This window comes from Agelaius tricolor, unplaced genomic scaffold, assembly GCF_023055355.1.
Source record: "Agelaius tricolor isolate 1412-34295 unplaced genomic scaffold, bAgeTri1.0.p SCAF_12, whole genome shotgun sequence".
NCBI lineage: Eukaryota > Metazoa > Chordata > Aves > Passeriformes > Icteridae > Agelaius > Agelaius tricolor.
The window spans coordinates 22,928,973-22,942,404 of NW_027269272.1; the positions used below are offsets into that span (position 1 = coordinate 22,928,973).

The 13,432-nt window shown below is 45.4% G+C and overlaps 1 protein-coding gene across 9 annotated transcripts in view; it reads right to left on the bottom strand.

The window, feature by feature from the left end:
- The window catches only part of LOC139595129 (multiple epidermal growth factor-like domains protein 6), a 189,986-nt gene that overhangs the window by 30,399 nt on the left and 146,155 nt on the right, over nucleotides 1-13,432 (bottom strand). For 7 of the 9 annotated variants that reach the window (XR_011680865.1, XM_071438113.1, XM_071438112.1 and 4 more), the window contains 9 exons: nucleotides 12,738-12,866; nucleotides 12,430-12,558; nucleotides 11,164-11,298; nucleotides 10,039-10,173; nucleotides 9,467-9,592; nucleotides 9,020-9,151; nucleotides 8,014-8,142; nucleotides 5,994-6,125; nucleotides 2,998-3,126 (listed from right to left, as the gene is read on the bottom strand). Coding sequence is in view for 8 of the 9 variants with exons in the window: in XM_071438113.1 (XP_071294214.1) it covers nucleotides 2,998-3,126; nucleotides 5,994-6,125; nucleotides 8,014-8,142; nucleotides 9,020-9,151; nucleotides 9,467-9,592; nucleotides 10,039-10,173; nucleotides 11,164-11,298; nucleotides 12,430-12,558; nucleotides 12,738-12,866 (1,176 nt within the window). In the remaining variant the exon portion in view is untranslated. The remainder of the gene's footprint in view (nucleotides 1-2,997; nucleotides 3,127-5,993; nucleotides 6,126-8,013; nucleotides 8,143-9,019; nucleotides 9,152-9,466; nucleotides 9,593-10,038; nucleotides 10,174-11,163; nucleotides 11,299-12,429; nucleotides 12,559-12,737; nucleotides 12,867-13,432) is intronic. The other 2 variants (XM_071438114.1, XM_071438115.1) reach the window with 2 other exon arrangements.

Below are 13,432 nucleotides of genomic sequence, written 5' to 3' on the forward strand. Positions count from 1 at the left end.
ATCAATGCCCCTGCCATGGGCAGGGACACCTTCCACTGCTGCTCCAGGCCCATCCAACCTGGCCTTGCACATTCCCAGTGAGCTCTCCCTGTACATCCTCCACTGTTGGACTCCTCTCTCCCTTTTTTTGCCACTCACATATGGAAGCTGACTGGTGGCACTGCTAGCAGCATCCACCAAAAATGATTCATTTTTCTTTGGTAGTGTGAGACCTTGTGAAGGAACAGGCATTATTTCATCAGTGTTCTGCTTGTATCACTTGCTGCTTTCAAGAAAATTCAAAGGAAGCCTTTCCTAGATTGCTCTCACAGACTGAAATAATTTCTTTGTAGATTATTTTGTTTTCAGCCTTATTTGCAATCGTTTCCTACTCTGCAACTGAAACAGTTTTGCTGCTTTTGAAACTCCTTTGAAAGAGTCACAAGATTCACAAGGTTCATTTTCACAAAGCACTGAGCAGAGCTGAAAGATGGAGCAGGCATGTAGCACCTTCAGAAATGTCTAATTTTCTTTCACAGAGTGTCTTGATAGCTTTATTCTTCCGCATCATTATTATGTGACCACAGCACAAGTGCAGAGGCAGCAGCACCACTGAGTGGTACCAGATGAAGAGCAGCTGATCAAAGGTGACTCAGGGCAGAGCAGAACTGAGGTGCTGATGGACAGACAAAAGTACTTTGAAGAGTGTGAGGTCTTTTGTCAGCGTCCTGTGGCTCAGAGCACAGAAGTTCAGTCAGCTCCTGAATAATTCACAGTAAGGTGTCTTGAAACAGCAGCCCTAGAGCTAAAGTGTCTCCTGCTATGAGTGAGCTTGGAAACTGTCCCTTGCTGCTGGGTGATGATGATGATGGTGTGGCTTTGGCTGTTATCTGCATTGCTGACAGATTATATAGATAGATTCAGACTCAGCAAGGACTACGATTACATTAACAATTCTAATAAATATTAATAAGAGATTATGGAAATTTGTGGCAAATAAGCTTGGAAATGGTCACTGAATTGGTGTTTTGCAACAGGGGCTGGTACCTAAACCTATGAAGCCTTAATTCATACTGAGGGCAGCAAATTAATGAAAAGAAACAGTAGCTTCCCACCAAAATGGGAAGAAATTTTCCCAAATAAAAACCAAAAATCCAAAGGCAAATTTTGGGATTTCTGCAGTCTCAGCTTGAATCCAGATCCCATGCTGCCACCATGCAAAATTCCAAAAGCAATGACTGCAGGTTCAAACACCCTTGCTGTGCAGGGGTGATATTAATTATTAATATCAATCAAAATCCCATTTTTTAAGGGACTGTCCTCTCCCAGGACTTTGAACTTAGAAGGGTGCAGAAGCCTCAGTTTCAACATTTCTGTGATGACAGAGCAGTCCTTCCCAGGCACGGGCTGAGGCACCAGCAGGATGTTTGAAGTCCAAGGCAGCCAGGGCTCGATGTGAATTTCTGCCTGCAAGGCACAGAGCCTGGCCAACGTGGGTGGATTGCCAAGAGGACGGCAAAAAGCACATCCCTGCCAGAAGGAAACCCTGCCAGTCTCCCAGTCACTCCAAACAGAAGCGCTGCAGCTCCTCCGAGAGAAGGTGCCAAGAAGGTTCTACCAAGGGCAAACCACCCACATGTTCTCCTCCCTCGGCGTCTTTTGGAAGCTGCCAAACTGTTCTGGTTGAAACTTCCTAAGTTAGGAAGTAACCCAGGTCAGCTGAGAGCAAACACTCTGCCTTCCTGAGAGAAAACGCGGAAAATGGTGTTTTACAGAGCCCTAAATTTCACTCTCCCCTCCATAATCTTCTTTCAGGAATTAAAAAAAAAAGATAAAAATGTCCAACATTACTGATTTGGAAGCTGAGATTTGTTCATTTTTTTCCCACCAATAGAATCCCCCAGTTTTCTCCATATTCCTCACACCTATTCTGGCAAAGACTGTTTAGCCTCTTTGTTCCCATTTTGATAACGGCCTTGGTTTTTTCCCCAGTAAAAATACAATAATTTAAAAAACCCAGTAGATTTAGGAAAACAGATCTCAGCTAAATTGTATTAAAAAGGGACATAGTGGAGATACCATGAATTAAGAGGTGGAATTTGCAGCAGAACCTTGGAAAGAATTTTTTTTTTGTATCATAGTCCCTGGTAAGAAAGAGAGGGAAACAATAAGGAATATCAACTCCAACCTGTGGGTGCCTTGCCACACTCCTGGTCAGGCTGTGGAGCATCTTCCTTCCCATGAGAGGGCAGCAGCTGCCTACAAGAGCTGTCACTTCCCTCCATCCTCACTGCTGAAACTGGCTGATAAAGCTGCTTTCCATGCAAAATAGTTGTGACTTTGGTTCAAACACCATAATTTGCAGAATCTTCAATCACCTACACTTAACTTTCACAGTGCCTGAATGGCCTTGTGTCGTTTCTCTTGTATTTTTTTTACAAAAAAATCTGCAAAATGATGCAGCATGACAGCAACCTCCTGTGATAATGCCACGGACTGACTCACCATAATGTAGCTAAAGAATCCAGTCCAACCTTTCCATCACTTTACCAAATGACTAGGTGATAGAAAAGCAGATAGAATAGAATTGGATTTATTTAAGTTAGAAGTGAATCTGTTCCTTAAGAGTTTCACAGGGATGATGCACACATCCATGTTTTTCTCTAAATCAGTTCAGGGAGGCATTAGAAACAAGCAAGCATAAGGCTGAGCAAGCTTCCCCCTGCTTAGTGCTCAAATAGTGGGACTCTGCTTGAAAAGAGTCTTCATAAAGATGTGATACAGCAGAAGCCTTAAGCATACATCTAATTTTAACCATGTGAAAACACGTGCCCAACATTTGGCACCCAGCACGATGCTCTGCTGAGTTAGGAGGGGAGCTCACATTTCAATATCGGCTTCCAATAAAGTTCAGTGGTTCATTTAGATCCAATGCTGTCAATTGTAAAACCTGCTCTCTGAATAAAAACCAAGAGAAATTCTCCATGAATCCTAAAGGGAGCAGGGGAGCAGCAGTACCTTTTTCACAGAAGGTTCCTGTCCAGCCTGCCGTGCAGGTGCAGGCTCCGCTGACGTGGTCGCAGGCAGCTCCGTTCTGGCACTGACAGCTGGACCCACAGCCCAGGCCAAAGCTCCCCTCAGGGCACCCTGCAGCACAGGAACCACAGCCAGAGGATGGGTTAATGCCAGAGCAGATCAGGGATCAATGGGGAATTTTTACATGTATGGGAAATCTGACTATTTCCAAAATAATCAAGGTGTAAAGGTAATGGCTTAAAAGTAAGATTTGAGTGTTCCCCCTGAGGTTCAGGTAAATTGGGCTACATTCAAGGTCTATTTTAGAAAAATTCCAGAGTGCTGAGAGACTAAATTCTGCACAGAAAATGAACACCTTCTATTGCAAAGCCTGAGACTTCACAGGTTCTGCATGATGACACTTTGCCCACTGGTCTGGAGTTGCTTATGTGCACATCTCCTCTGGGACTTCATCAACTGGAAGGGGAGAAGCTCCTCTGTTTTCCTGCAAATCCTCTTTCCCCAGAAAGCTGGAGAAAATATAAAATGTGTTGGTTGCCTTCACAAAGCTCCAAATTGAATGCTGCACACTTTACTTTCATGCTCTGCTTTGAAAGATTCAAGTGAAAACATTACATCTGGGGGACAGATTAACAATTACATTTCCACAGCAGTTAATGTGAGGAGTTTTAAAAGATTTGCATGGTACTAACTATCAGCAGAAAGAAAACATTTAGAATGAAAATAATTTCTTCCAGGATTATAGGAAAATCAATTAAGACCAGGGCCAGTTGCCTAATTCACATTGGATATTTTGGACAGGCTGAAACACAGAGATAGACTTGGCTAAATACAATATTACAGGGCCTCTACTCATGTTTGAAGGTCTTGTGAACATTCTTCTAAATGAGTTATGGAGATTATTGCCAGATCTCTTCCAGAAGTCTATGATTTTAGCATTTACAGCTACAAAGTGATTTTCAGGCAATCTGGAAGGAATCAGAGAGAACAGAAAACAAGAATCCTCAAAGACAGCTTCATGTCTGGAATAGGGGGGTGGGTTTGGTGTTGTTTGTTTGGTGCCATGGGTGGGCAGTGATTGGAGCTGGCAGGAATTCAGCTGCTCCTGCAGCTCAGTGCCTCTGCCAACTGTGTGTCTTACAGAGGAGCTGGGAGAAGAGCAAGGTACCTTAAGTATTTCTTGGCTTTCAAAGAGTCAAAAAATGGGAGGTTGTTTAAATCTATGTTAGAATCTATTTTTTTGCACTTACAGGTGAAATCCCTTCCTCTTCCCAAAGATGCACATCACTGTTTAACAAATAAATACATAAAGGTGCACTTGTGCCTTAAAAGCCTGATCCTTCTCCATGTTTCCTTTTCAGCTGAAATTTCAGTCAGAGAATCTGTGCAAGGGAAAAGGTGCTGCAGTGCAGCAAGAGCTGCGGGGCTCTCAGCAGAGCTCCTTCAGGTGTTTAGCCCAGAGCTGAGGCTTTTCAAGGTGATGGCAAAGGGTCAGAGCACTTCACAAATGATTTCACAGTCCACAGCACAGAGGATCTGCCCCTGCTCCAGCAGGCACAGGCTGCTGTGATGCGTGTCAGGATCCAGGCACCTCAACAGAGAACTGAGCTCCTGCCAGGGGAAGGAGCCCAGCCTGCAGGGAGAAGAAAGGGAAGCCTGGGGAGCAGAGGAAATATCCAGGGATAGTGAAGATTTCACCTCCAAAGCAGCATAAAATTATGGGAAGAACAATCTTGTGCACACACACACATATATATATGTGCAATTTTAAACCTATACATATACACACACTCAAAAAGGGGTAAAAAGCAGACTAAATAGAACAGAAAGCCCACAGAAAGAACTTTAAGGGCTGCCTGATGTTTTGTCAGTGGCGATGGCTTCACTGATTCCCTTCCTGGCGAGGATTACAAGCAGCTATTTGGCCACTGTCTCTCTGCATAGATGCTATTTTGAGAGAGATCAAGACTGAAAGAGAAACAGAGCTGGCAGCTCCTTCTCTGAGAGCTGGTCCTCCCCACACACTGTCCTTCCATTCCCTCCGTGCCAACAGCAACAAGGGCTGCACGATCAACTTTCCAGGCTTTCTTGTCTTAGGTCACGGTTCCAGATTAATTGTTTTGACATTTCTGTGTGACACCAGCAGTTAATCCTGCCCACGCTACTGAGACTCTGGTAGCTACATCTGTGCTACTGTAAGATTGTTAAACTAGTAGATAAAATGTTTGTTTTATTTAACAACATCGATATAATCAATAATAATAGTAATAGCAGCTTAACTATGCAACTTACTGCCACAAGATGAAGTAGATTCCAAATGCTTGCATGAAATGAAAAAGAAAATAGGCACATTAATTGGAAAAAAAAAATCAAGCAGTATTAAATATAGAGATATTGTTTCTGTCTCATGAAGCTCCTGAATGAGAAATTGATGGTACCTGGGGAAACATATAAGAAATTGACTATGAGCCTGTTTTCATATGCTTGAAGCATCTGCTACTGACCTCAGTTAGAGGTGAGTGTTAAGGTGAGGGTCATGGGCCTCTGATAAGACCATTGCACATTTTGTTGTTAATAAATACAGGACTCCAAAAATTCCAGGTTTTCCTTCTGTTATGTACATGTGAAATATTTCTATATGCCTGACCTGAAATAGAGATTTATGAAGGGTAAATGCTGCCCTAAAACTGAATAAGTAAAACCAATATGGAAACTCTTATGCCACAACCCAAATACACATCAATCCTATCCCTCTCAAGAAATCCTAACACTAAAAATAGCTGCTGGGTCCAAAACAAGGCTGAAAATAACTTTTCTGGAAATCCAATTAGGCAAAGCATCTAACCCCGGTGAAACGCGAGAGCGCAGCGTGGGGCACAGCGGGGGCGGAACAGCCTGGGAGCGTTCCTGTGGGGAACGAGCAGGAAGACACAACTTCCAGGGATGTGGGAGTTGGGGTTTGGGAGGCAGGCACTTACTGAGCTGGCAGTGCTGCCCAGTGAATCCTGGCTGGCAGGAGCAGGTGCCCGTGGCGGGGTCGCAGCCGCCGTCGCCGCCATCGCAGGCGCAGGAGTTGGCGCAGTCCCGGCCCCAGCGGCCACTGCTGCAGGCTGCCAAGGGAAACGGGGTCACATCCAGCACCACCCCAAAACCCTGCTGCACTTCCATGGGAGAGAACACAGTATACGCAAAATGCTATGGGACTGAACTGCCAGCTACAGCACAGGTGAAAATTGTGGAAATAAAGACTGTTTTTGCTGGTCTGTTTCAGCTGGCCACAGGTGGGTATTGTATCCATCCATGTAAAACTGATTATTTGTAGTCATAAAATTAATCATTCATAAGCTGGGCCAAGGTCAGTTTAGGTTAGATGTTAGGAAAAAGTTTTTTACTGAAAGAGTGCATCCAAGTTTAGGGCAAATTTGGGAGAGAACCTTCGGAGGGGTTGCTCTAGAAAGCAGATTCAAGAGGCACATTCAAGTGGCTGGAGAGTGATAAAGATATCACTCTTCTCTTTATCCAGAGTGATGAAGTTCTGCAATCATCCTCCCAGGGAGGTGGTGGAATTACCATCCCTGGGTGTGTTTAAAAACAAGACTGGATGTGGCACTCGATGCCACGGTTTAGTTGAGGTGGTGTTAAGGCATGGACTCAACTTGATGATCCTAAAGGTCTCTTCCAACCTGGTGATTCTGTGAACCCACACCCATCAGTCACAAATCTATAATTTCATGGAAATAAAATATCAGCTATTGACTCACTCAATGAAAATCTGCATAACCAGAATTAGTTAATGGGTTTAACCAGACAGATTTGGGAGCATCCTCCATGCTTTCCCCAAAATACTGGGAAATGCAGCATGGACACAAAGGAATCTCACAATGTTTGTTAAAGCAACTTACTGCTTTCATCCTAAAATCACATAGAACTGACACAATTACACCAGTGTACCACAACATGTCCTTTCTTTCGAGTAAAGGATGAAGATGAAAGTGCCAATTAGGGCAACAGAAACCTGATTCTGGAGTTGGGAATCTGTTTAATGCCTGGTCTGCAATAGCTGGAAGAACTGCTGTACCAAGATACCATTGCAAAACAAATTTTCTCAGATCTTATCCTGAATAGAAATAAAAGCTTTCCTTTATCATGGTCTCTCAATTCTCCAGACAGCCCAGGGAGTTGTGAAAAGCCATCTCAGTGGTTCTACACACTACCAACTGGCTTGATTTTTAAAATATGCATATGGGTGGAAACTTCAGATTTTCCCAGCATTTTCTTCAGTACAGAGCCTGAGAAGTCAGGTGCAAAACTTGCTGCTATCAACACTGCCAATTAAATGACTTTATGTGTTTAAGAGCAAGTTTAGAGAGAGGTTTGTCTCTGTTGGCTTTTTGCAAGAGGCATCACAATGAATCAAGCAGAAGAGATGTGTCACAGGAAAAGAGAGGATGGCTTCACATTTATATGGTGCCATCCAAAAAGGGCAAATCTACTCTCTCACACACCCACCAATATGGAGAGCGATGCTAAAGTCAACAGAAGGATGCTCTGCTCTTCCAGAGAACAGAAATTTTCACAGCATTTATATTCCCAAGTTAAAAAGTGACCTTTAGACACACGACTGTACATGCCACTCACTTGTTGAATAAATCTCCCCTAAACAAAATGAGAAATGGAGAATTAATCTCAAAACTAATCTGCACTGAAAATGAAAAACAAAACTGTCTGTCAGTCAAAATGCTGACAGGACAGATGGTATTGGGCAAAGGGATCCATAGTGTTGAAATAAGAGCTTATATCAATACTTTGCGCTTCATCAGCCATCTATTTCAATGCTCTGAACCTGGATAATGAAGGATTATAACCACCCAGGCTGTGCTAACCCACAAACACACCGTTTCAGAGGCAGTAAGATTAGCAAAACTATATTAAAAAAACTGTAATAAACTAAGAGCAAACAGAGCAAGTCCCCAGGAGGTGCCGTGTGCCCTGACTTACGGTGTGTGCAGTCGTGGCCAGTCCAGCCTGGGGGACAGGAGCACTCCCCAGTGACATGGTGACACTGAGCGCTGCTGCCACAGCTGCACAGCCACAGGCAGCCCTGGCCATAGTGTCCATCGGGGCAGGCTGCAAACAGAGACAGGCTGTGACTTCACCCAGATCACAGTCCAGCCCCTGATCCATCTCCCCAAACAGACAGCCACAGCTCACACCCCCCAAAACAGGCTTCAGCTGAATCAGGAATCAAAACAGCAACACAGAAATACCTGGGATCCCCACTCTGGGGGTCTGGGGCTGAGTCCTGGAACGTGGGAATAGCCTGAGTGACTTTTGGGTACTCCTGTACATCAGGCTGTTTCCTCAGAGGAGGAAAACCTTCCTCAAAAGCCATTTTATGAATAACAAGAATTAAAAATGTGCCACCACCAATGTCTTGCACAAAGCAGAGCTGTTCTGAGAGCCTCTGTGCAGCTCAACAGCCACACTCAGGCAGCCTTTTAACACTCAGAGGCTGAAGAGCAGCACAGAACTGTTCCCTGAACTGCTCCCATGGTCTCTGGCTGCAGGGATAGCACTGGTACTGCTCCCCCATCTTCAGTATTATTTAATCCTAAATCATCTACACCAAGGAGTGCTGCTGCAAACATAACTCAAGAATGTTGCCACGTGGGCCAGCTGGTCACACCTCTTGCCAAACAGGCAGGATTACACCACCAGTGGTGTGGCTGTTAAACACTGTATTTCCAAGTACAGCTTGCCATAAATTAGGTCTAATGATAACACCCATTTGGGATGCAGCTTAGCTGATCACATGCACTTATCTGCAATCTGCCTCCCACAAATAATGTCAAATCCAACCTGGGGAATTCCTGGAGATGAAGGGCACTTAATCTCAGATCAGCGTTCTTTATCTCACAAAAGAGTAGGAAGGCAGAAACCAGACCATAACCTGAATTTTCAATCTGACTTTCTTTTCCTGGGGAAGGCTGAGGCGAGGACTTACTGTCAGAGCAGGATGGCCCAGTGTAGCCAGGGGGACAGTCACAGGCTCCAGTTTCCCTGTTGCACTGTCCCCCGTTGGCACAGGGCTCGCAGGAGTTCTGGCAGTCTGGTCCCCACTGGGCATCTGGGCAATCTGGAGAAAAAGCACATGAGGTGTAACCAGTGCCATTTTCTGTTTCAGGACAGTTGTAGATTTCTGCTGTTACCCTGAAGAATTTAAAAATAATAGTAAAACTGAGCTGGATCGTTATATTATATTGTTATACATCCCCGTCAGCCCAGTCATTAAACTGCAGCACACAAGAACACAGCTAAAGAGAGACCAAAGGCTCTCTCCCAATCTCCACCACAGTTTGTCTCTTTATTGGTTTGGGAAACAGCCAATTCTACTTCTTATCACATCTTACAAAGCTAGGCACTCCCTACCTTGGTCCAGCACCTCACACACCTTGCTCACATGTAGCACCAGTCTTCCCAGCTGGGCAAACACACTGCCCTGTCCTCGGATCACACGGGGCTCCTCCACAGCTGCACCTCTGCCTGCAGCCCATCCCAAAGCTGCCAGGCTGACAAGCTGGACAAAAAACCCCAAAGTCATGGTTAGGAGCATTTTGAAGATATTAGGAGGCACCACAGCCACCAATTTTAAACTGAGCTGTGCTGGTAGAAGTGATCAGTGTTAGCAGTGGAGTCTGAGCAATGGTGGTCTGAAATGAACTGCAGAAGAGCCCTGCAAAATCTGTGCCTGAAGCTTTAAAGCAGCTATTGTTACCTGGACAAATGTTAGTTTGGGTAACTGGCCTCAGCCTTGTGCCTTGACCTTTGCAGGGAGAGAGAGAGAAAGAGAGACAGCATTTGCCAGGCTCCAAATATCAGTCTGGTTTCAGTCGGGAACTGCCAGCTCATATCAACAACAAATGTACCTGTTTATCTGCAGCTTCTATATCTGAACCTAAGGTTCCTGAATCAGCTTTCCCATCCCAAGTGTATCTCCCAGGGAAACATGCAGTGAGTACCTACACAAATGGCATTTTTCTCCATGAAACCCAGCTGGACACGGATGTTTGCAGGCTCCTGTCTCAGGATCACACAGAACATCAGGAGGACAGCTGCACCTCAGTTTGCAACCAGCCCCATAAAACCCCGGGGTGCACTCTGGAAATAGAAGCACATACAGAACATGCATAAGAAAAAGGATAAGTTAAGAGATGTGAACAAAAATCAGAAAATAATTTGGCAGAAACTTGGAGAGAATATATTATAATGTACATTTTAGAGGTGTTGCTAACAAAGTGTAAATACTTAATAAATGCTTACATTTCAAAGAGGTTACTGCTTAAATGTAACCCAGAAACAAAGTGGCAGAATGCTTAAAGATTTATTCAATTAGAATACTTGAGGATATATTCAATTAAATACATGATGGAATTCTCTTCTTTGATGTCTAAGTTCTGCTGCTCTCTGCCTTGGTGCACAGCCAGTGCTGGGCAAGGCATGCTCCCTGTCAGAACTCAGCCCATCAACAAGAATGATAAAAATATTAAATATTGTCATTATTTCTCTCCACCAAACCCACCAGAATTACTGCCATAAATCCAACACAGTCCTGCCTGGCCAGAGAAAAATCTGAAGGGAGAATCTTTATTGTGTTACTCCACTGCTGTCTGGAAAGGGCTACTGAGACATGCAAACATGAATGCAGGATACAATTCTCTTTGAACTACCCCCAAAAACTACAAAGAGTAAGTTGAATTCAAAGAGCTGCAAATCCAAAGGAAAAGCAGCATTACTGAACCTGTTTACAAATCACCCCACTGCCATAAAACACAGATTTTGCCACTTATTTACTGACCGTGTCAAAAAAGCACAGAAATGAAAACTCACACCATCTTTGTTACTTAAGGTTGTATTAGGATTTAGGTTCTGGATTTCTGTTGTCATTTGACCAGGCTAAAACTCCTCCAATTCCTGAGCTGTATTCCCCTCAGTGCCCCTGCAACCCTAGCAGGGTTAAAACCCCACAAAACCATTAGTAGGATACGCATATATGAATAGCAGCAGCCAAACAAAGCCGATGGGTGGAAGAAGGGGAAGTTACTGGGACAAAGGCACAAGCAGATGTGGGGACCTGGCTGTGGGTGGTACCTTTGTGACACTTTTTGCCGTGGTATCCAGGCTGGCAGGTGCAGGAGCCGTCCCTGGGGCTGCACTCCAGCGTGTGCTCCTTCACACACTGACACTCCTCCGAGCAGCCCGCGCCAAAGGCCCACCTGGGACAGGCTGCACCACAAGAAAAGGAAGCATCAGCTCTGTAATTAGGCAGGAGCTGGCTGAAATTGCACACTGCTGCAGAACACAACTGCTGCAGAAGCAAAACCTTGGTTTTTCTTTCAGCCAGTACAAGCCCTTTCCACAGCAGCACCTGTTCATGTGTGGGTGGGCAAGAGAAGAGTTTACATGATCCCTGTGCTGGGTCATTCATTTCATGTCAAGCAATACGTGGTGAATGCAAGAACCAGAAACATTTCAAAGCAAACTCAGCTGATTTTCTGAATGAAAAAAAACTTGGGTGCACTCCAAGACAAAAGTTTTCATAATAAAACCCAAAACAAAACTAAACAAAAGATTTTTGATATTGCACAGATTTTAAAAACAAAATCTGTAAGTACAAAGAAACTTGATCATCTATGTTGCAAAGCTTTTGTTTTAATTCTTTTTATTCCATCTAATGTCAGATCCTCATCCTGTCCCAGCCAGCCCTGCTCCCCAGCTCCCACTCCAAATCATCAGCAGTCACCAACCAGCTCTAACCAGATTCCAACCTCAGCAATAACCCTAATGTTAACCTGTCCTCCTCACCTTTGAGCATCAGTAAAACTCAGTCCTTATGGCAAAGATTAATCACTAGATAAAAAAGATAAATGAAGCTTCTGGAGCTTCTTGGCACATCTCAAAAGTCCTGTCCTCCTGCTACACCCAGACTATTGCAGAACCCAAAGTCTTGATCATTTTATCACAGAAGGGTTTGGGTTGGAAGGTCCCATAAAGCCCATCTCGTTCCACCCCTCTGCCATGGGCAGGGACACCTTCCACTGTCCCAGGCTGCTCCAAGCCTTGTCCAACCTGGCCTTGGACACTTCCAGGGATCCAGGGGCAGCCACAGCTTCTCTTGGCACCCTGTGCGAGGGCCTCCCCACCCTCACAGCAAAGAACGTTTGCTGTTAAAGAACATTTTTCTAACATCTAAGCTAAACCTCCACTGTTTTAGTAAATCCATTCCTAGCACTGCCTGACTCTGCAGGAAGTCACTCTCCTTCCTTTCTGCCTGCCCCCTTTAGGTTATGGGGAATCTTTTACAGACTGTCCCACTGTGCACACATTGAGCAGATCCCAAAAACGCTGGGCACTTACTGAGGTGGCAGAAGCGGCCGTAGAGCCCGGGGTCACACAGGCAGGCTCCATACAGTCTGTGGCAGTGGCCCTTGTTGGCACAGTTGCATGGCTTGTTACAGTTCTTCCCAAAGAAACCTTTTGGGCAACCTTTGGAGTGGACAAACACAGGAAGGAATCAGTGGCTACAGGTCAAAGCCCCAGACCCAAGCTGGGGCTCTGTGCAGCCTCGCCACCACTGGCTTTTCTCACCCTCTGTTCTGCTCACTATTTTAAATAAAGGATCAATGGGGGAAAAGTGGGGAGCTGAGGCAGAGCTGGAGCCATACCATCCTCGCAGAGCTGGCCCAGCACACCGGGAGGGCAGTGGCACTGTCCTGTGCCAGGGTCACACCAGCCTCCATTCTGGCACCTGCAGGCACCAGCGCATCCTCTGCCGAACGTCCCGGGGGGACAGGCTGTGGAGAGAGCAGGGAGTGTGAGCACAGCAAGAAACCCTTCCCCTCTGCTGTAAAGGAAGCAAAACAAGGCTTTGGGCACTGAGAAGGGCAGAAAGGTTGATGGAGGGTCCGGGATACAAGTCATGTGAGGAGCAGCTGAGGGAGCTGGGGTGTTCAGCCTGGAAAAGTCATGGAGACCTCATTGCTCCCTACAACTCCCTGAGAGGAGGGTGCAGCCATGTGGGGGTGGATCTCCTCTCCCAGGCAGCCAGCAACAGGGCAAGAGCACACAGCCTTAAGCTGCACCAGGGGAGATTCAGGCCTGACATCAAGAGGAATTTCCTCACAGAGGGCGTGACTGGGCAGTGGAATGGGTTGCCCTGGTAAGTAGTGGAGTCACCATCCCTGGAGGGGTTTAAGAAGAAACTGGATGTGGCACTCAGTGCCATGGGCTGGTTGAGAAGGTGGTGTCAGGTCATAGGTTGGACTCAGTCTCAAAGGTCTTTTCCAGCCTAATTGTTTCTGTGATTCTGTGAAAACTATGAGCAAGGACAGAGTCCTTATAATTGAGCAGGCTCTAAATA